The following is a 23,903-nucleotide window of genomic DNA, read 5'->3' on the forward strand; positions in this document are numbered from 1 at the left end:
GTAAGTTTGTAGAGCCGTGAAATCATCTGAAACTGTTGTTTCTGCAGTCAGTATAAAGTTGTAGAGACGCTTTTGTTTTACTGAGTTAGATTTACGTATACTACATACTTCATTTTTAGTGAGAGCTATTCATGGTAGTGGTTTGAACTCTGGGCGCTGTGTTTGCTACGTGGTTGTCCTGTTCTGCCTTTGTTGTTGTTAGGTGCAGTCGAGTCACTTCTGACTCATAGCAACCCCACGAACAACAGAACAGAACACCACCTGGTCCTGTGCCATCCTTACAATTGTTCCTATGTTTGAGCCCATTGTTGCAGCCACTGTTTCAATCCCTTTTGTTGAGGGTCTTCCTCTTTTTTGCTGTCCCTCTACTTTACCACGCATGATGTCCTTTTCCATGGACTGGTCCCTCCTGATAACATGTCCGAAGTATGTGAGACCGAGTCTCACCATCCTCCCTTCTAAGGAATATTCTGGCTGTGCTACTTCCAGTACAGATTGTACGTTCTTCTGGCAGCCCGTGGTGTATTCAGTATTCTTCACCAACACCATCACTCAAAGATGTCAGTTCTTCTTTGGTCTTCCATGTTCATTGCTCAGCTTTCGCGTGTGTGTGAGGTGGTTGAAAATACCATGGCTTGGGTCGGTTGTACCTTAGTCCTCAAAGTGACATCTTTGCTTTTTCTTTTTTTAATTAATTTTTATTGTGCTTTAAGTGAAAGTTTACAAATCAAGTCAGTCTCTCATACAAAAATTTATATACACCTTGCTATACACTCCTGATTGCCCTCCCCCTAATGAGACAGCACGCTCCTTCCCTCCATTCTCTCTCCTCGTGTCCATTTAGCCAGCTTCTGTCCCCCTCTGCCTTCTCTCCCTTCCAGACAGGAGATGGCAGCATAGTCTCATCTGTCTACTTGATCCAAGAAGGTCGTTCTTCACGAGTATTATTTTCCATCCCACAGTACAGTCCAATCCCTGTCTGAAGAGTCGGCTTTGGGAATGGTTCCTGTCTTGGGCTAAACATCTTTGCTTTTTAACATTTTCAAGAGGTCTTTTGCAGCAGATTTGCCCAGTGCAATGTGTTCATTGATTCTGGACTGCTGCTTCCATGAGCATTGATTGTGGATCCAAGTAAAATGAAGTCTTTGATAACTTCAGTATTTTCTCTGTTTATCATGATGTTGCTTATTGGTCCAGTTGTGAAGATTTTTGTTTTCTTTATATTGAGGTGTAATCCATACTGAAGGCTGTGGTCTTTGATCTTCATTAGTAAGTGCTTCAAGTCTTCTTCACTTTCTGCAAGCAAAATTTTGTCATCTGCATAATGCAGATTCTTAATGGGCCTTCCTCCAATCCTGATGCCTGTTCTTCATATAGCCCAGTTTCTCAGATTATTTGCTCAGCATACAGATTAAGTATAGTGAAAGGATATAACCCCGACATACATTTGTCCTGATTTTAAACCAAGCAGTATCTCCTTGTTCTGCTCAAACGAATGCCACTTGGTCTACGTACAGGTTCTATGTGAGCACAGTTAAGTGTTCTGTAATGCCCATTCTTCGCAATATTATCCATAACTTGTTATGATGTGCACAGTCGAATGCCTTTGTGTAGTCAATAAACCACAGGAAAACATCTTTCTGGTATTCTCTGCATTCAGCCATGATCCATCTGACATCCGCAGTGATGTCCCTAGTTCCATGTCCTCTTCTGAATCCAGCTTGAATATCTGGCAGTTCCATGTCGATGTACTGCTGCTACTGTTTTTGAGTTATCTTCAGGAATATTTTACTTTCATGTGATATTAATGATACTGTTCAATAATTTCCACATTCCTTTGGATCTCCTTTCTTTGGAATGGGCACAGATATGGATCTCTTCTAGTCCCTTGTCCAGGTAGCTGTCTTCGACATTTCTTGGCATACATGACTGAGCATTTCCAACATTGCATCTGGTTTGTTGAAACATCTTAACTGGTATTCGGTCAGTTCCTGGAGCCTTGTTTTTCCTGATGCCTTCAGTACAGCTTGGACTTCTTCCTTCAGTACCATCGGTTCTTGATCATATGGTACCTCTTGAAATGATTGGATGTTGACCAATTCTTTTTGGTACAGCGACTCTGTGTATTCCTTCCATCTGCTTTTGATGCTTCTTGCATTGTTGAATATTTTGCCTACAGAATCCTTCAGTAATGCAACCTGAGGCTTGAATTTTTCTTCAGTTCTTTCAGCTTGAGAAATGCCGAGCATGTTCTTCTCTTTTGGTTTTCTAATTCGGAGTCTTTGCTCATTTCTTTACAATACTTTATTTTGTCTTCTCAAGGCAGTCTTTGAAATCTTCTGTTCAGCTCTTTTACTTCATTTCTTCTGTTCACTTTAGCTCCTCTGTGTTCAAGAGCCAGTTTCAGAGTCTTCTGACATCAATTTTGGTCTTTTCTTTCTTTCCGGTCTTTTTAATGACCTTTTGTTTTCTTCATGTATGATGTCCTTGATGTCTTCCCACAACTCGTCTGGGCTTAGGTCATTAGTGTTCAGTGTGTCCAGTCTGTTCTTGATTTGGTCTCTAAATTCAGGGGCGATATACTAAAGGTCATACTTTGACTTTCATGAACTTGTTTTAATCTTCTTTAGCTTCAACTTGAACTTGTATATGAGCAATTGATGGCCTCTTCTGTGTTTGGCCCCTGGCCTTGTTCTGACTGATGATATTGAGCTTCCTCATTATGTCTTTCCACAGATGTAGACAATCTGATTCCTGTCTGTTCTGCCCGGCCAGGTCCATGTGTATGCTTATGTTGTTGAAAAAGGTATTTGCAATGAAGAAGTTGTTGGTCTTGCAGAATTCTATCATGAGATCTCCAGTATCGTTTCTGTCACCAAGGCCATGTTTTCCAACTACTGAGCCTTCTTTGTTTCCAACTTTCGCATTCCAATCACCAGTAATTATAAATGCATCTTGATTGCATGTTTGATAAATTTCAGACTGTAGAAGTTGGTAAACATCTTCAATTTCTTCATCTTTGGCATTAGTGGCTGGTCTGTAAATTTGAATAATAGTGGTAATAACCAGTCCTCCTTGTAGGTGTACGGATATTATCCCATTGCTGACAGCATTGTACCTCAGGATAGATCTTGAAATGTTCTTTTTGACGCTAAATGCAATGGTATTCCTCCTCAGTTTTTCTTTCATGGCAGAATAGACCACGTGATTGTCTGATTCAGAATGGCCAATACCAGTCCATTTCAGCTCTAACCAACATCTAGGACACCTGTGTTTGTGTTAGACCATGTGATTGTTTGATTCACAGTGGCCAGTACCGGTCCATCCCAGCTCTCAGCAATGTCTAGGACACCTGTGTTTGTGTTAGACCACGTGATTGTCTGATTCACAGTGGCCACACTGGTCCATCCCAGCTCTCACCAACGTCTAGGACATCTGTGTTTGTGTTCCATTTCATTTTTGACAACTTCCAATTTTCCTAGAATCACACTTAGTACATTCCATACTCCAGTTATTAATGGATGTTTGCAGCTGTTTCTTCTCAGTTTTAATTGTGCCTTTAGCTGGCTGTATTTCCATCAGCTGCTCACTCTGCTGCTTTGCACTCAGGCGTTGTAGCGTCTCCATGCTGTTGTGCACTACTCACCTCTAGGAAGTGGCCTCCCTTCGTTGGCAGCACTCGCCCTGGCAGCTTCCTGCCTGTCCAGCTTCATCTTATGCACATCCTGAACGTAATTCATTCTCTGCTTACATCACGTAATAAACATATTTATACACACGGATCATCAATAACGAACGTATTTATACACACGGATCATCAATAACGAATGTATTTATACACACGGATCATCAACAACGAACGTATTTATACACATGGATCAACAATGAACGTATTTATACACACGGATCATCAACAATGAACGTATTTATACACACGGATCATCAATAACGAACGTATTTATACACACGGATCATCAACAACGAACGTATTTATACACACAGATCATCAACAACAAACGTATTTATACACACGGATCATCAATGAACGTATTTATACACACAGATCATCAATAAAGAATGTATTTATACACACGGATCATCAATAATGAACGTATTTCTACACACGGATCATCAATAATGAACGTATTTATCCGTACAGATCATCAATAATGAACGTATTTATCCATACGGATCATCAGTCATGTTTGAAGACCCTCCGACCGTCCGCCCAGCAGTATTTGAAACGTACTGCCTGTTTTGAATAAACTGCCTGATGTTATTTAGAATTTTCAGTCTTTTTTTATTATTTATTTTGTTGTTGAGAATATACACAGCAAAACATACACCAGTTCAACAGTTTCTACATGTACCATTTACTGACATTGATTATATTATTCGAGCTGTGCATCTGTTCTCACCCTCCTTTTCTGAGTTACTCCTGTTCCGTTAACATAAACTCATTGCCCCCGAAGGTTCTTATCTTTCAAGTTGCTGTTGTCAGTTTGACCTCACATGAAACCAAACCAAACCCATTGCCTTCAAGTCTATTCCGACTCAGAGGGACCTTATAGCACAGAACAGAACTGCCCCTTAGGGTTTCCAAGGAGCAGCTGGTGGGTTTGAACTGCCCACCCTTTGGTTAGCAGCCGAGTTCTTTAGTACTACACTACCGTGGCTCTGCTGATGTTATGTAGATAGATCTTAAAAGTACATAACGCTGAAGACATTTTAGTTAAGCTAAACTGTTGTTTTATTTTTAAGAAGATTTCAGGGGATGTTTTTTGTTTAAGGTTTAAAGATTATCTCAGGACAGTAGTTCCTGCAGTTCATCCAACCTTTATGGCTCCAGGAAGTCTGGCCAAAATGGCAGCTTAGTTAGATACACCAGACCATCCCTCTACAGCAAAGACTGACAAACCACGTGAAACAGATACAGATGACCGTCGTGGAACCCTGAGGATCAAACGAAAAGATAAAGAACTAGATTGAACACCGTTTGGAAGAGGAAACAGACTGAAAACTGTGAATGAGAAGAGATGGAGCAGAGGGGCCCTGCCAACCAGCCTGGCTCAGCATGCCCATCTTGAGACAGACAGCAGCAGCCCCGGGTGAGGAGTATAGAATTCCCAACAGAACAGAGTAACTGTGCAGACAAACTCAGAGTGAAATAAGGTCCCAATTGCTGGTTGGAGCCAATGGGTAGAGGCTAGGCACCCTCGCCCAGTGACCAGAAGGGTACTCACCCCTCCCCCCATCTTCACGGTCAATAGTGGCACAAAGTCCCCCATCCTTACATCCTGGACCACTGGGGATGATGGTATAAGCCCTCTTCTTTTCCCACCCAGTCCTGATGCCCACCCTCCCCTCTTAGCACCACCTCCTGCCTGCCAACCCCACCAGGTGGCAGTAAACCATTCCAGCATTGTGCCTATTGCTTGCCCTATCCCTTGTGCCCGTTGACCCCACTGGGTGATGGCAGCTGTACTGGCTCAGCACCTGCCGCTCACCTTAACCCTTCTGCCCACTGACCCCACCAGGCTAGAACAGACCACTCCAGCACAGTACTTGCCACTCCTAATCAGCCAAGCTTTGGCGACTGAGCGCCCACATGCTAACATGCCCGTCACCAAGCCCGTCCCTCATGCATTGACTGGCAGTGACTGCATTCCCATGCGCTCACCCACCTGCCACCCAGCCTCCCCTCTCCCTGCTCTCTGCTCTCTTCCTTGTTACCCAGCGATTGAAGGTGCCTATGTCCCGGCTCTCCCACCATATCCACTACACCTGCAACCCTATCCACTTGACGAGTGCAACTGCCTGCTCCCAGGCCACTGGATAGATGTCAGACCGTTGCTCGCCTAGGGAGAGATGGCGAGCACTTCAGTGCTGCCTGACCTGAGACCAGTGAACCATATAAGCTCCACCAGCCTGGGTATAACAAAACAAAACAAAAAATCAAAATGAAGCAAACAAACATACAATCAATGAGTAAATACAATAACTCCTTATTGTCTTGAAGACCATAGACAGTACCAAAACATGAGAAGAAACAGGACAAGATGCCTCAAGCAAGTGACCAAAATAAAGAGCCAGAAAACTTTCCTGAGGAAGAAATGGTAATTGAACTACATGATAAGGAATTCAAAAGACTTCTGTACAGGATCCTGAAAGAGATCAAGAGAGAGATGAAGGAAAACACAGACAACACTCTAGAAGATTTCAGGAAAATAATACAAGAACAAAATGACAAAATAAATAGACAATTAGAAACCATAGAAAAACAGTAACTAGAAATCTAGAATATTAACACTAAAATTTTAAAAATAGATAACACATTGGAAGGACAAAGGAGTAGAATTGAATCAACAGAAGACAGAATCAGCAAAACAGAGGAAAAATTCCTTGAAACCAATCTGTTCCCCCAAATGTCTGTCAGTTTGTCGTACTGTGGGGGCTTGCGTATTGCTGATCAAGAGCCAGTTCAGACAGAACAAGGGGATACTGATTGGTTTAAAGTCAGGAAAGGTGTGTATCAGGGGTGTATCCTTTCATCATACCTATTCAATCTGTATGCTGAGCAAATAATCCAAGAAGCTGGACCATAAGAAGAAGAACGGGGCATCAGGGTTCTGCGTTATGCAGATGACACAACCGTGCTTGCTGAAAATGAAGAGGACTTGAAGCACTTAACTAATGAAGATCAAAGACCACAGCCTTCAGTATGATTGCACCTCAACATAAAGAAAACAAAAATCCTCACAACTGGACCAATAGGCAACATTATGATAAATGGAGAAAAGATTGAAGTTGTCAAAGATTTCATTTTACTTGAATCCGCAATCGACACCCATGGAAGCAGCAGTAAGAAATCAAAAGATGTGTTGCATTGGGCAAATCTGCTCCTAAAGACCTCTTTAAAGTGTTGAAGAGCAAAGATGTCACCTTGAAGACCAAGATGCTCCTGACCCAAGCCAGGGTATTTTCAGTAGCATCACATGCATGTCAAAGCTGGACAGTGAATAAGGACAGAATTGACGCCTCTGAATTGTGGAGTTGGCGAAGAATATTGAATATACCATGGACTGCCAAAAGAATGAACAAATCTGTCTTGGAAAAAGTACAACCAGAATGCTCCTTAGAAGGAAGGATGGAGAGACTGTGTCTTACACACTTTGGACATGTTGTCAGGAGGGATCAGTCCCTGAAGAAGGACATCATGCTTGGCAGAATACAGCGTCAGCACAAGAGAGGAAGACCCTCAAAGAGGTGGATTGACACAGTGGCTGCAACAATGAGCTCAAGCATAACAATGATTGTGAGGATGGCTCAGGACCGGGCAGTGTTTCGTTCTGTTGTGCATAGGGTCACTATGAGTCGGAACCAACTTGACAGCACCTAACAACAACAACAACTAACAACCAATCTGTTAGAGGAACAATCTGAAAAAAGAGTGAAAATAGCTTAAGAGTTATGTGGGACACTATCAAGGGGAATAATTTACACATGATTGGAATTCCTGAACAGGAAGAGACCCCCCACCACCAAAAAAAAAAAAAAAAAGAAAATTATTAAAGATATGCTGGGAGAAAATTTCCTTAATATCATGAAAGATGAGAAGATATCCATCCAAGAACCCCAACAAATCCCACATAGGCTAGACCCTGAAAGAAAATCACAAAGACATATCATAATAAAAATTTTTCAGCCTGGGAAAAATGAAAAGTTACCTACAAAGGCAAACCAGTAAGACTGAGCTCCGATTTCTCAGCAGGAACCGTGTAGGCAAGAAGGTGACAATGTGATGACATATATAAAACCCTGAAAGAAAAAATTGCCAACCAAGAATTGTATGTCCAGCAAAATTGTCTGTCAAATATGATGGCAAAGTTCAGACATTTCCAGATAAACAGAAATTAAGCAATTTGTAAAAACCAGCCTACACAGAAAATATTAAAGGGAATCCTTTGGACAGAGAATCAACAATGTCAGAAATAACCTGAGATTAAGACACATGACAACATCACCTGGATACCGACTAAGATAAAGAATTTTCAAAAATAAAGCTGTAGGACTGAAAGTGGAACCAGGTACATCAATCCGTGAACAATGGCAACTTCAAAATAAAAAGATGGTGGGGCCTGGAGACTGTTATTGAAGTAATGGGTATATCAACATGTCCTGTGGTTCCAGCACTGGTTTTAGATGCGGCATTATCATTTTTTCACCCAAGGACCGCTTCTACCAAGTAGAATATGTTTTAGAGGCTTTTAACCATGGTGGGCTCACACCAGTAGCTGTCAGAGGGAGAGACTGTGCCGTATTTTTCACACAAAAGAATGTACCTGACAAATTATTGGATTCCAGCACAGTGACTCACTTATTCTAGGTAACTGAAAACATTGGGTGTGCGATGACAGGAATGACAGCTGACAGCAGATGCCAGGTACGGAGGACTTGCTATGAGACAGCTAATTGGAAATACAAATATGGCTGTGAGATTGCTGTGGACATGCTGTGTAAAAGAATTGCATATATTTCTGCAAAATGCTCAAATGAGGCCTCTTGTTTGCTGTATGATCTTAATTGGTGTAGACGAAGAACAAGGCCCTCAGGTGTATAAGTGTGATCCTTGTACACTACCCACCCAACTACAGCAGGAGTTAAACTGAGTCAACCAACTTCCTTGAAAAAAAAGTGAAGAAATCGGATTGGACATTTGGACAGACAGTTGAAACAGCAATTACATGCCTGTCTACTGCACTATCAGTTGACTTTAGACCTTCAGCTATTGAAGTTGGGGTAGTTCCAGTTGAAAATCCTAAACTCAGCGTTCTTACAGAAGCAGAGATTGATGCCCACCTCATCGCTCTAGCAGAGAGAGACTAAACACTATAATTAGTTTACCAAATCCATGGTGCCACTTGTCAATGTGTTTGGTAAAAACAAATCAACATTATGGAGGTCCTTGGATTAAAAAGGGAACCTCTCCCACTCCTCCTACCCCTGAAGTGGATAGAACTCTGTCTCTCTTTCTCTGTATATATAAAAAAGTGCTTTTGGAAAGTCATTAAAAAAAAAAAAAAGTAGATAGCTGATGTCCAGATATAAGACTGTTTTAAACTTAGAAACATATTTCAGGGGAACCACAAAGAAAACTAATAAACCTCACCAAAATAAAAAAGAAGAAAATCATGAAGACTCAGTAAATGCAAAATCAACAGCAAAGAAAGAAATGAAAATAATGTTCATAAAGAAAAAGAGCTCCGCACAGAAACGTATACGAACAAAGAAATCATCAACACCACAAAAAAAACACAACGGAATGACAGCGATAAACCCACACCTAACCATAGTTAACATTGAATGTAAATGGATTAAATGTACTAGTCAAGAGACAGAGAGCGGCAGAATGCATAAGGAAATAGGACCCACCTGTGTGCTTCCTACAAGAGACACACCTTAGACTCAAATTTAAAATAAGGTAAAAATTCAAGGATGAAAAAAATATATCACGCAAACAGCAACCAAAAAAGAACAGAAGTGGCAATATTAATCTCTGATAAAATAGGCTTTAAGGCAAGAGCCAGCATAAGAGACAAGGAAGGGCGTTATAGAAGAATTAAAGCATCAATTCAACAAGAAGACATAACCATATTAAATATGCACCCAGCGAAAGAGCTCCAGGATACATAAAACAAACTAACAGAATTGAAAAGAGAAATAGACAACCCCACAATAATAATAGGAGACTTTAACATACCACTTTTGATGAAGGACAGACCAACTAGGAAGAAACTCAGCAGAGATACAGAAGATCTCATCAACACAGTCAACCAACTTGATCTCATAGATACATACAGAACACTCCACCCAACAGCAGCACAGCACACGTTCTTTTCAGCACACATGGACCATTCTCCAGAACAGACCACATGTTAGGCCACAAAGCAAGCCTCAATAAGTTCAAAATAATACAAAGCATCTTCTCGGATCACAGCACTATGAAATTAGAAATCAGTTAACAGGAAGAACAAGGGAAAAAAAATCAAATACATGGAAACCAAATAACATCCTGCTTAAAAACCACTGGGTAATAGAAGAAATAAAATTCTCAGAATGAGAATGAAAACACAATGTACTAAAACCTATCGGGCACAGCAAAAGCGGTGCTCAAAGGTCAATTTATAATAATAGATGTACACATCAGAAAAGAAGAGTCAAAATCAAAACTTCCAACAAATAGAAAAAGAGCAGGAAGGAAAAAAAAAAAAAAAAAAGCCCAGTCACCAGAAGAAAGGAAACAATAAAGATTAGAGCAGAAATTAATGAAACAAAAAAACAATAGAACAAATCAACAAGACTAGAAGTTGGTTCTTTGAAAGGCTTAATAAAATTGACAAACTGCTGGCCACACCGACCAAAGGAGAAGATGCAAATCACACAAATCAGAAACAGGATGGGTGATGTTAGCAGAACCAACTGAAATAAAAAGAATCGTAACAGAATAGTATGAACTGTACTCCATCAAATTTGAAAACCTAGAAGAAATGAGCAAATTTCCGGAAATGCACTACTACCTACCTAAACTAACACAAACTGAGTTAGAAAATTCGAACTGACCTAGAACAAAAGAAGAAATCATAACAAAAGCTCCCAACAACAAAAAAAAGCCCTGGTGGCCCAGATGGCTTCCCTAGAGAACTCTAACAAACATTCCTAAAAGAGCTGACATCAATTCTACTCAGATTATTCCAGGACATAGAAAAAGATGGAATCCTCCCAAATTCATTCTATGAAGTAAGCGTAACCCTGATACGAAAGTCAGGAAAAGACACCACTGAAAAAGAAAATTATAGACCAGTATCCCTTGTGAATATAGACAGAAAAATTCTCAACAAAACCCTAGGCAATAAAATCCAACAATACCAAAAAAATAATACATCATGACCAAGTGGGATTCATCCCAGGTATACAAGGATGGTTCAGCGTTAGAGAATTAGTCAGCATAATCCACCACGTTTAGACTGTTATTCAAACATGTAGAGAAAATCAAATTGCGAGTTGGATTCTTTTCACATCTTTGCTGTATGATTCCTTTATGAATTTAACACAAAAGATTTTTTGTCCTTTCTAATGTTTGGTGTGATATGTAGAGTTATTTATCTGAATTTTAATCTTTAAGTAGGTGGTAGATGTCATGTCATGTATACCATCGTTAATAAACAAGTATGTTGTTTTAATAACAATGTATCTGTTTTTATTAACAGAGAATTCTTGAATTGGAAAGTTCCTTGGAAAAAAGCTTACAAGAAGGTAAAACCCAATCGGAAGATTTAGCTATCCATTTGGAAGCTGAAAAAAATAAGCACAATAAAGAAATCACGATCATGGTTGAAAAACACAAGACAGAACTGGAAAGTCTGCAGCGGCAGCAGGATAACATTTGGACTGAAAAACTCCAAGTCTTAAAGCACCAGCATCAGACAGAAATGGAAAAACTCAGAGAAAAATGTGAACAAGAAAAGGAAGCATTGTTGAAAGACAAGGAGATTCTCTTCCAGTCCCACATAGAAGAGATGAATGAAAAAACTTTAGAAAAGCTTGATGTGAAACAAATAGAACTGGAATCCTTATCTTCTGAGCTGTCCGAAGTGTTAAGAGTCCGCCACAATCTAGAAGAAGAACTTTCTGCACTGAAGGCTCAAGCAGATAAAGTGAAGCAGGAATTAGAGGCCAGGCTGGATGAACAGAAAAGTCAGCACCAGCAGCAAGTTGACAGTATCGTTAAAGATCAAGAGATGTCTATCCAGAAAACTGAGAAAGCATTAAAAGATGAAATTAATCAACTTGGGCTCCTTCTAAGGGAAAAGGACCAGCGTTTAAAAGAGTATCAGACTCGTGTGGAGAATCTAGAGGCAGATCTCCAAAGGTCTGAAGGGGAGCTCCAGCAGACCTCTGCTAAGGTGGACCTTTTTCAGTCATACCAGAGCACTTCACAGGAGCAGGCAAAAGCTTATGAGGAGCAGTTGGCCCAACTGCAGCAAAGATTGTCGGGTTTAGAAACAGAAAGACTTCTCCTTACGAAGCAGGTAGCTGAAGTTGAAACACAGAAGAAAGATGTTAGTGCCGAGTTAGACACTCACAAAATCCAGGTCCGGGACTTAATACAGCAACTTGAAAAGCAGAATAGTGAAATGGAGCAAAAAATAAAATCTCTAACCCAACTCTATGAGTCCAAACTGAAAGATAATAACATAGAGCAGGAACAGACAAAGCAAATCTTGATGGAAAAGGAAAATTTAATTTTACAAATGAGAGAAGGACAAAGCAAAGAAATTGAGAAAATCAAACAGAAGTTGTCGGCCAAGGAGGACAGTATTAGTATTTTGCATGAGGAGTATGAAACCAAATTTAAAAACCAAGAAAAAAAGATGGAAAAAATTAAGCAGGAAGCAAAGGAGATACAAGAAACGTTAAAGAAGAAATTGTTGGATCAGGAAGCCAAACTTAAAAAGGAGCTTGAAAATACCGTTCTAGAGCTGAGTCAGAAGGAAAAACAGTTCAATGCGAAAATCTTGGAAATGGCACAGGCAAACTCAGCTGGAATCAGCGATGCAGTGTCAAGACTGGAAATGAACCAGAAGGAGCAAATAGAAAGTCTTACGGAGGTGCACCAGCGAAAACTTAGTGATGTCGTATTAATCTGGGAAAAGAAACTTAATCAGCAAGCCGAAGAACTTCGGGAGAAACATGCAATTCATTTACAGGAAAAAGAACACGAGGTGGCAGAACTGAAACAAAAGATCCTCATATTTGGGTATGAAAAAGAAGAGATGAACAGGGAAATAGCGTGGCTGAAGGAGGAAGGTGTAAAACAGGATACAGCACTGAATGAATTACAGGAACAGTTAAAACAGAGGTCTGCTGATTTGAATTCTCTCTCGCAAAATGAAGATACCCTGAAAGCACAACTTGAAAAGCTAGAGGTCGACCTGAATCATTCTCTGAAGGAAAATACTTTTCTTCAAGAGCAGTTAACTGAACTAAAGACACTGGCAGAACAAGATAAGCTTAAGGTTTCTGAGCTGACTGACAAATTGAAGGCCACTGATGATGAATTCCAGAGTTGGAAATCTTCACATAAAGAAAGTAAGAAAAACCTAGAGGACAAAAGCTTGGAATTCAAGAAACTGTCTGAGGAGCTAGCAACACAGCTAGATATTTATTGCAAGAAAACTGAAGCCTTATTGCAAGTTAAAACAAATGAGCTAGTCAACGTTAGTAACAGCAAAATTAATGTCATGCTTTCTAGAATTTCCCGTTGTCAGCTCCACACAACTAAAGTTAAGGAGACACTGTTAATTCAAACTTGCAAAGTTTCTGAATTAGAAGCACAAATTAGACAGCTGACAGAAGAGCAAAATACACTAAATAGTTCTTTTCAACAGGCTACCCATCAGTTAGAAGAAAAAGAAAATCAAATTAAGAGCATGAAGGCTGATATTGTAGGTCTTGTAACGGAAAAAGAAGCCTTACAGAAGGAAGGAGGCCATCAGCAACAGGCTGCCTCTGAAAAGGAGTCTTGCATCACCCAGCTAAAGAAAGAGTTATCTGAAAACATCAATGCTGTCACGTCGATGAAAGAAGAGCTTAAAGAGAAAAAATCTGAGATCAGCAGTCTTAATAAACAGCTAACCGACTTGAACGATCAGCTTCAGAATAGCATTAGCCTGGTGGAAAAAGAAGCAGCCATTTCCTCACTAAGTAAGCAATACGATGAAGAACAGCGGGGGTTGCTGGAGCAGGTGCAGGCTTTATCTCTGAAAGTCGAAACTCTGAGTAAAGAGAAGATTTCTGCCCTCGAGCAGGTAGATCACTTGTCCACCAAGTTCTCAGAATGGAAGAAGAAAACACAGTCAAGATTTACACAGAATCAAAATACTATTAAAGAGTTGGAGGTGCAGCTTGATTTAAAAACGAAGGAAGCCAGTGAAAAGGACGAGCAGATACATTTTCTGAAGGAAGACCTTGGTCAGCAAAATAAAAGATTTGAATGTTTGAAGGGCGAAATGGAGGATAAGAAGAGCAAGATGGAGAAAAAGAAGTGTAATTTAGAGACTGAGTTAAAAACTCAAACAGCAAGAATTATGGAGTTAGAGGGACACATTACTCAGAAAACAGCTGAACTTGAGTCCTTACGTGAAGTCCTTGAAAATTGCAAACAACAGAAGGATACTGAACGGGAAGAACTGGTTCAGAAACTTCGGCACGTTCAAGAGTTAGAAGAAGAAAAGGACAACAGGGTTATAGAAGCTGAAGAAAAAGTCTTGAGGCTTGAAAAGCAAGTGTCTTCCATGAAATCTGAGCTTGAAACTAAGACTAAAGAGTTAGAACATGTGACTTCCAGTGTGAAAAGCAAAGACGAGGAGTTAAAGGCACTGGAAAACAGACTGGAGTTGGAAAGTGCTGCAAAATTAGCAGAACTGAAGAAAAAAGCTGAACAAAAAATTGCTGCCATTAAGAAGCAGTTGTTATCGCAAATGGAAGACAAAGAACAGCAATATAAAAAAGACAGAGAAAGCCACTTAAGTGAGCTAAATACGAAATTGCAGGAAAGAGAGAGGGAAGTTCTCATCTTGGAAGAAAAACTTAAGTCAGTAGAAAGCTCACCACAACCAGGAATATCAGTTGTACCCAGATCAGCCAAAAACTGGGCAGTAGGTACCATGCCAGAAGAAACAGATGCCCAAGGCCGTGTGCAGGGGGCCTATGAAGACAAAATCAGGGTTTTACAAAGAACTTTAACTGAAAAAGAGACTCTGTTACAGAGGCTAGAGCAGGAAAAAGAAGAGACAATTTCTTCCGATTCTGAAATGCTGTGCAAATACCAGGAGCTCTTAATAAAGTTAGAACGTGCTGAAACAAAGCAGCGCGAGGATCAAGTTATGATAGACCGTCTTAAAGAAGAACTTGAAGAGAAAAACAAGGCATATTCCTTGATAGTATCCCAGCACGTGGAAGAAGGGGAGAAAAATAACATTGGGGCAAAGCAGACCTTGGGAAATGTGGTTGACGAGGTCCAGAAAACCCTCCAGGAGAAGGAGCTAACCTGTCAGACCTTGGAGCAGAAGATAATAGAGCTGGATTCCTGCTTAGTAAGAGAGAAGGAAGTACATAGAGTTGAAATGGAAGAGTTGACCTCAAAGTATGAAAAATTACAGGCTTTACAGCAACAGATGGACGGAAAAAATAAACCCACAGAAGCTCTGGAGGACAGTGCTGAACGAGAGCTGAAATCACGTGTGGCCCAGCCCACCTCGCTTGGCAGCGTGGAGGCCCGGCACGACGACCTGGGACTTCAGTTAGCAGGTGCGGAGCGGGAGAACCAGAGGCTGAGCAAGGAGATGGCAAGACTTCAGAAGGACCTTCGGATGTTACGGAAGGAGCACCAGCAAGAACTGGTTATAGTAAAGAAAGAATACGAACAGGAAATGGAAGAGAAAATCAAGTAAGTTTTATTTCAGCGTGAATAGTTTTGAGGCAGTGCTCTTTAATTAGCGCCTTGCTCCCCCCACCCCTTTTTATGCCTAGTACAGTTACTTTAAGCCCCACCTCCTTGACTCTACCAATAGGAGATGTTACTCTATGACCGAAGGGGGGATAACCTCCTTTTGCGTGCAAGATCATGTCATTAGATATATATCCAAGTACTTGTTTTCTTTTTTGAAATTATTTTCACAATTAGCATTATTATTACATAACATAGATGCATATGGTGAAAATTCAGAAGTGGAAGGGAAGAGTCCTCGGATCCTCCTGGAGGTAATTGCAGTTCATGTACCCTTCCAGGTGTTCCCTGTACCTGGACACACACATACATGTATACACCTAGGCATATGCCCTTAAAATTGTTTTCTATACCAGTGAGATCAAAGTGTATGTGCTGTTTTGAAGACCAGGTCACTCTTGGCAGCTTGTTCATAGTATGGCAGCAGTTAACTCCTTTCTTTCCTCACTCAGACAGGAACAAGAAGACTTTGAGTTGAAGCACAATTCCACATTAAAGCAGCTCATGAGGGAGTTTAACACGCAGCTGGCACAGAAGGAGCAGGAGCTGGAAATGACCATAAAGGAAACCATTAGTAAGTAAAATTTTAGAGTCGATAAGGGACAAATCAGATTCAGCAGGACTTGTTTATCATTTAAGCGTATTCTTTTCACACTTGTGCTAAGTGCTTTAAGTAATTAAACTGGAGGAAAAATTATTCTCTCTCAAGAAAGTTCTCTAATGAGGCAGTGCCGCCTGGCGGCAACTGGCCTTAAAGAGAGGAGAAGCAGGTAACAGAAACTGAGAACATGAATTGATTCTCACCTTGTAAAGACTCTTGTGCACTGTGAGAGGGTACGTTTGATCACTCACTGTTGGCCTGGATGCCTCATTAACCATTTCCCAATGCTTATATGAGATTGATTTTTATCAAAATTAATTTGGAACAAGGGTTGGTACTGAAATTGGGACGTAGATGCTAACGCTTGCCTAATGTTGTGTGTGCTCATTATTTATTTAACAGATAAGGCCCAGGAGGTGGAGGCTGAACTTTTGGAAAGCCATCAAGAAGAGACAAATCAGTTACATAAAAAGATCGCAGAGAAAGAAGATGATCTAAAAAGAACAGCCAAAAGATACGAAGAAATCCTTGATGTACCTTATTTTTTTTTTCTTTTTTTTTAACTCAGCTGAAATAGATTGCATGGTAGTACTGAAAAAGATTGGGCCATAAATTTCCTGTTTTTCTAATATAGAGGGTTTTTTGGTTCAGTATTGTCCAAATTAGTACTTCCGCACTGAATGTAGGGTTTATAAAGAGTCTGATTGATTGCCGCCAGGATTGTAGCTTCCTGATCAGATTCTGCTAAGCAGGCAGTACGGTCTAGTTGCTGGTGTTGAAGCAACAGGGAGCCGTTAAAGGGGCACTAGGTTCTCTCCTCTGTCTTCCTCAGAGATTGACACCGACTTGGGGGGAGACCCAGACGAAGAGTCGGAAGGCTGTGCGTGGGTGAAATCTGAGTAACGGGCAGTGAGTGAGTGAGTGAGGGCGGCTGCTTAGCTCAGCTGGGGCCTCTCAGGGAGTGCCAGTTAACGGTAAACTTTATCCATCCCTACCCAATTTGCAGATGATTTTTGTTGGTTTCAAGGGAGGAAAAATGTGGAATGCACCAGCCAGGTGTATGTTTGGTGGAATAATAACCCAAAGCATTTGTTCTACTGATGGTAGATTAGCTTGTCTTCTTGTATATGAAGATAAGCCCTGGGTTCTAATGAGAGCGTTTTCGAATGTAAAACAATGTAATTTCTTGGTTAGGTTGCAGATGTTTTGGTTACCCCTTATTTCACATATGCCAAGAACCATTTGATGGTTGAGAATGTATAAATCAGAGAATCATGCCTCAGGTGACCTTGGCAGCAATAGAAGTCTGGGCCAGGAACAGTTTCTAGTAATAATTACTTCTAATGTAATTGAAACAGCCAAAATTCCAGGATATGACACATGAAATTCCAAAATATGATAAATACTACTTCTGTATCATTAAAAAAAAATCATTTTTTGTTGCCTTTGTTGAGAAGATAACGCAGCAGAAGCGTAACAGCAGTTCAACAATTTCTGCATGTACAGTTCAGTGGCGTGGATTACGTTCCGTGTAGCCGCTCTCTCCCTCCTTTGCTGAGTTGTTTCTCCTCCATTAACATAAACTCACTGCCCCAAGGCTCCCGTCTAACTTTTCCAGTTGCTCTTGTAGATTCGATTCCATATGGATAGATTTTTAAAGAGATAATGCTCAAGGTAGACATCCTTTACTAGTTAAGCTAAACTATTTTTTGTTGTTAAGAAGACTTCAGGGGATATTTTTGGTTTAAGGTTTAAAGATAACCTTAGGGCAGTAGTTCCAGGGGTTCATCCAGCCTCCATGACTCCAGGAAGTCTGAATTCCTTGGGAATTTGAAATTCTGTTCTGCATTTTCCCACTTTTGATTAGGATTCTTCTATAGAGTCTTTGATCAGAATGTTCAGTAGTGGGAGCCGGGCTCCATCCAGCCCTCCTGGTCTCGTGGCAAAGGAGGCAGTTGTTCATGGAGGCAATTAGCCACACGTTCCATGTCCTCCATTTCTGTTTCCTCCTCCTGTGCCCCACTCTCCTTCCTCTGTTGCTCCAGGTGAAGAGAGACCAATTGTTTTGTTTTTTAAAACCAAATGCAGCAGTTCTGTTCTGTCGTATAGGGTCACTGTGAGTAAGAATTGACTCAGCGGCACACAGCGAAAACAAGTGTATGTATATAGTAAAACATTTGCCATTTCTACATTTTCTACATGTACATTTTCCGCATGTACAATTCATTGACATTAAGTACTTGAATCATGTTGTGTAACCGTCACCACTGTCTGTTGGAAAATCATGTTTTTAAAAATATATATATATTTTATTATTGTACTTTAGGTGAAGGTTTACAGAACAAGCTAGCTTCTCATTAAACATTTAGCATACATATTGTTTTGTGACATGTCAACACTCTTGGGTTCCCTGTTATCAGCTTTCCTGTCCCCTCCTGCCTTCTAGTCCTTGCCCCTGGGCTGGTGTGCCCCTTTGGCCTGATTTTGTCTTACGGGCCTGTCTAATCTTTGGCTGACTCAGGAGTGACATCATTACTCATCTGAAAGGGTGTTTGAGGGCTAAACTCTTGCAGTTTCTCTAGTCTGTGTCAGGCCAGTAAATCTGGTATTTTTTTGAGTTAGAATTTTGTTCTACGTTTTTCTCCAGCTCTGTCCAGGACCCTATATTGTGATCTCTGTGAAGAGAGACCAATTGTTGTGCCTTGGATGCCTTCTTGCAAGCTTTTAGGACCCCAGGCATTACACAGTGAACTACGAGGCAGAACAGAAGCACTGAACACGTTACTAGGCCAGTTAACCAGGATGTCGCGTGAAACCACGACCCTAAACTTCCAAACTAAGGAACCAAATCCCATGAGGCATTTGGTTGTACTTAAGCAGCCTCAGCCGTTTCTATCATTTTTGAGTTTTAATTCTCATTATGAAAAGAAAATTTAAATAATTTTAATAAAATGTAAAATATACATAGTTTTATATTTTCTTATGTTTTCATGTAGTATATATATCCTAAGTTTAAAAAAATATTTTTATTTAATGCTTAGAGAAAGAGGATGTTGGAATTGGAAGATGCACTAAAGCTAGTTTAGTTCCACCTTCTTTGTTTTTTGTAGAAGGAAAAACAAGTTCAGTATCGTTAAGTGATTTTCCTAAACCTGCATAATGCATGGCACAGTAACAAGTATGAGCACAGAAGTCATGTTAAATACTCTAGTAGACACACTAAAAAAAAGAGAAAGTAGTGAACATAACATTTTAACAATATATTTAACCCAGTATGTCCATATACATGTTTCAATGTGCAATAATTATAGAAATTATTGAGATATTTTACTTGGGAGGGGTATTCTTTGAAATTTAGTGTGTATTCACACTGTACAGCTCAATTCAGACGGCCACATTTCAAGTGCTCACTAGCCACTAGGGTAGCTGATGGCTACTGTCATGCACGTTAGAGCCTTAAACTCTTCACTGCTAGGTCTAAGGCTGGCTTTGTAGTGAAATAGGCGGCAGCCTCCTTCTAAACACCCCGGATACATACTCTGTCTTGAAGAAATTCTTTTTAAAAATGCTAAGATTAGTGCAAAGCGATAATAGCAGTTCTCAGCAAACACCATATTACTCTGACCCTGAGACATATCCTATACCATTCTTCCATCTTAAAGCTGCTGAAATTGGAGTCTTATATGGAGCTTGTATGTATTTCCCTCCCCCACCCCCAAAAGCTGTTATCAGATTGATGATTTGTCTTGATGGCATCTTAGATTGCTAGGTCTTTGTCATCCTTTAAAGTAATTCTGTAATTTGTGTATAACAACTTTGAGTGTACGTACCTCTTCATTTCCCTGGCTTTACTGTATAGTTAACATTCTTACCATTCCCCCGTTTGAAGAAGCTGATTCCCACCTCCTGCCACCGTCAACGCCCCCCCCCCCCCCCCGCCACATCAACACGCCTCTTAGGACATGAGATCTGTTTCTCTCCCCTGGATTGCTAGGCAGAGAGAAATCACCTTCTTTTACCTGTATGTTCCCAGCACGATATCCACTATATAGGAGGCTCCCAGGACAGGGTTTTCCATCGACTCCTGTGGCGCGTTCCTCTTCTTTGCTCTTGGCTGCAGTCTGGAGTACCATCTCGTATCTCTCTTTTGTCTGCTCTATTAATTTCTTCCTTGATCTCTTTGCCTTGGTCTGTTTTCCCCAACACATTCATTCCCTTCCTCTCAGAGTTATTTTCCATCTTGAAACAAAGGTGTAATCCGGTAACTGCTCTAAAATACCACCAATGGCTTCCCGTTGTCCCAGCGATACCTCCTCTGATGTGGTCTGTGTTCTGGCCAAACTCAATGTTAGCTTGTTCTTCACTCCATTTTACCTTTGTGCATGCTGTTCCGCCTGCCTAAAGATCACATTCTCACGCTTCACGAACTAATGCCACTGTTACCATCTCTCTTTTGGCTTTTTATAAAAATAACTTTTATTTAGAAAAAAAAATTTTTTTGAATCAGATGTATTCACCTGGTTCAAAAACCAAAATAGTGTAGAAAGGCATACTTGGAGAATTGTATACAGTGGGAATTGTACCCTGTGCCTCTCCTCTGTGTTCTGTGTCCCATCCCTCTTTTCCCCCCATAGGTGACTTGGTTTCTTACACAATATTTTAATGTTTAGTTACACAAGCAGAAATAAGAGTGAGATCCATTCTTATTTTTCCTCTTCCCTCTTCCAAAGATAGCTTTCTGAATATACTTTCCTGCATCACATTTCTTAGTTTTTTTGTAACCCCTTAAGTAGAATTAATTGCATCTGTGTTCTCTTGGTACTCATCTGTATTTGTTACTTCACTTACAACATGTAATTATTGTCACATATGAACATCTACACGTATGTATATGTATGGTTGTATCTGTCCTCTGCACCAGGCTGTAAACATCCTATGGGCGGAATTTTGTTATTCATCTCTCTAGTCTTCAGGGCCTAACCCAACCCCTGGTACATGTTGGACACCCAGGAAGTTTCAAGGAGGTGACAAATGAGAGGACAGAGAAGGATTCATTTGGGAAGAGAGGGTGGTAACAACTCAGAGGAGGAATTGAGTGCAGGTAGTCCTGACTTAAAACGGCGTTCCATTCCGACAACTCTGTTGTAAGTCGGTTCTGACATAAATTGAATACCTCTTTTTTTTTTTTTCCAGTTTTTGTTATTATTGCCTTTTATTATCTTTATAAATCCAATCTTTAACGTCTGCAAATGAACCTCTGAGAATGATAACATCAGCGAATTTTGTGCTGCGAGATCGTATGTAATGCATATTATTAAAAACGAGGTGTCCGAAAAAGGTTTGCCGTAACTGGAGTATGTCAAAGTTGGAAACTAGCTGTATTCACGTGGAAGGAAGCTTGCCCGATGACCTAATCCCAACCTCTGAGCAATCTCATTGGGAGGAAGTAGCTTCTAAAGCTCTGTTAGATGCAAAACTGGTTTCTTGTTAATATTGACTGTAGTTTAGTGATTTGGTTTGGGTATGATAACTAGTCTTAAAACGTAATTTCCATGCATAAAGATCCAATTTAACTCGTTTTTCTTTTCTTACTGTTCTTACTTCAAAGCAAGCAGTTCTGTTGTGTTTTTTCAAGAAGACAGAAAGCTTTTTACAAAGAAAATTATAGCCATTTTTTTCTTAAATTAGATATAACACATTAAGGAATCTTTTGTACTTCTTAGAGGGCTTGCTTTAGATTGGTATCACCTGGCTGTCAGAGGATATGTCCATCACAGCCAATTGTCATACTAAGAATAGGGGCCTACCTGAATGAAGAGCCAAAGAGGGCAATCCTTTCCAGTAAGACTAGGCCACGTTGACACAGACATCCACACAGAAAATGCCATGGTAGAAGAAAAACAATAAACCAAGACTGGCAGCGATGTATTTGTAATTACTCACTGATAGTGTAGGGTAGGGGTGGAAGCCAGGTTAATGTGTGCCTCACTGGGGAGATATCTCAGGAGCCTAGTTACAAGAGACCTTTGCCTTGATTTGTTCAGAGGGGTTCGTTCTTTTTCTATTTGTCTAAGAAGGTTTTGTGTCAGTGGTATTCAAAATTAAATTTTCCAAGTGTCCCATAGTTCCTTGCCTTATTTTGTGCCATGGAGCCTAACTAACTTTGTTTGCTTTTTAGAATTATGTATCTTTTTTGTTCTTGTTGAGGCAAGTTGGCATCAGATACCTGTTGGTAGTTATTTTTCCTGTTAAGTCCCTTATTCAGCAAATACTCATCTTCATTACTCAAATCTGATCGATAGTCCAAGTCCAAATGTTCTTTTGGCAGAAAGGTTATTACAAGATTTCTCAGAGCGAGGAGAGGCTGAGTCTCCCTGTAAATTAAAACGTGGCGGTTGCCAAGATGAAGCATGGGGGGATGGGAGGATGGCCAGCAGCATCTTACCAGGACGATCAAAACAGAGTAGGTTTGTATGCCAAATTGTTTCAGTAGGATCATTGGGCCAGTAAGTCACATACTGCTTTTTCTAATACAGCCCTGTCTGTTTTTGGAGAGTTCAGGACAAATGGAGAAATTCCTGTTGTCACCACACGTGTTGGACAGTAACTAATATTTTTTTCAAAAGTAGATTTTAGTTAAACATTTTACGTTAAAGAACCTGTGGCATGGTTTTGAGGCAGATGTATTGGAGAGGTGCAGGTTCGCTGAGCTAGAACTAAGAACCTTCCCTTGATTTGTACAGCCCATCCCCCCGGCTGCCTCAAAATGCATGTCTTCCCCTGAACAGTAAGTTACCAGCTGGTTGAGCAGTGCTGTGTATATAAATACCCACTAGTCTGTTTTAATGAATGTTTTCTGGAAATCAGATCCCAAGATAGAAAAGGCCAGAGTCATTAAATACAGGTCCTGTACTGTCGTTTGTCATGACACTAGTCCACACCTAATTGTTGCTTAAACCTGGGAATCCCTGTTCAGGGGAAAGAAACTGTGTGGTGAGTTTCGTGGGTTGGGAAAAGTGAAGCCCTAGGAATAGTCTACAGCATAAAAAGACTCGAGATTAAAATTGGGGCATGAAGGAAAGTGTCCAGAGCACAGGACCAAGTTAAAAGCAATAAACGCGTAAGGCTGTTATTTCCTCTGCAGAGGTAGCTCTGTCTGTACCGTGTTCCTTTTTTACAGTGTTCTTTTGATGTATTTGTTCATTAACACACTACCCTTTTTTTTTTTTTACCCTAAAGGCTCGTGAAGAAGAAATGACTGCGAAGGTAACGGAGCTGCAGAGTCAACTCGAGGAGCTACAGAAGAAATATGAGCAGGGGCGACAGCAGGAGGAGAACCCTGGCAGCGATCAAGTGAGAGGCCTTGAGTTTGCTTTGCAAGTTTCTTGAAGATGCTACCATTTTCATCATTTGACTCACCTGCTAACATACAGACTTACATCATTTAATCCTAACAAAAACCTTGCAAGAGATACTCTGGTTTCCGTTTTATAGGCATTGAAACTAAGGTTCAGAGCGGTTGAATGAAATGTTTATGTGCTCACAGTGTTGCAGTGGGAATTTAAACCCAGCCAGAGCCTAGACATTTCTCTTACCCCCAGTGCCTCTTGGTCTTTTCCACGGAAAGAATAACAGAGGAGAGCGAACCTAAGACAGCCACAAATGGTCCGTGGAAAATACATTTTTAGAATTTTATGTTTTGTGCCAAATATTTATATAAATTTTAAATTCTAC

At 40.4% G+C, this 23,903-nt stretch overlaps 1 protein-coding gene and 1 pseudogene across 18 annotated transcripts in view; both read left to right on the forward strand.

Annotated features, from left to right (window-relative positions):
- GOLGA4 (golgin A4) overlaps positions 1-23,903 on the forward strand; it is a 136,863-nt gene that overhangs the window by 71,904 nt on the left and 41,056 nt on the right. For all 18 annotated transcript variants that reach the window (XM_064277473.1, XM_064277474.1, XM_064277472.1 and 15 more), the window contains 4 exons: positions 11,268-15,508; positions 16,021-16,142; positions 16,572-16,702; positions 23,409-23,522. In XM_064277473.1, coding sequence (XP_064133543.1) covers positions 11,268-15,508; positions 16,021-16,142; positions 16,572-16,702; positions 23,409-23,522 — 4,608 coding nt within the window. The remainder of the gene's footprint in view (positions 1-11,267; positions 15,509-16,020; positions 16,143-16,571; positions 16,703-23,408; positions 23,523-23,903) is intronic.
- Positions 7-11,259, forward strand: LOC135228771 (proteasome subunit alpha type-6-like; annotated as a pseudogene).

The sequence above is a fragment of the Loxodonta africana genome, chromosome 27 (genome assembly GCF_030014295.1).
Source record: "Loxodonta africana isolate mLoxAfr1 chromosome 27, mLoxAfr1.hap2, whole genome shotgun sequence".
Taxonomy (NCBI): Eukaryota; Metazoa; Chordata; class Mammalia; order Proboscidea; family Elephantidae; genus Loxodonta; species Loxodonta africana.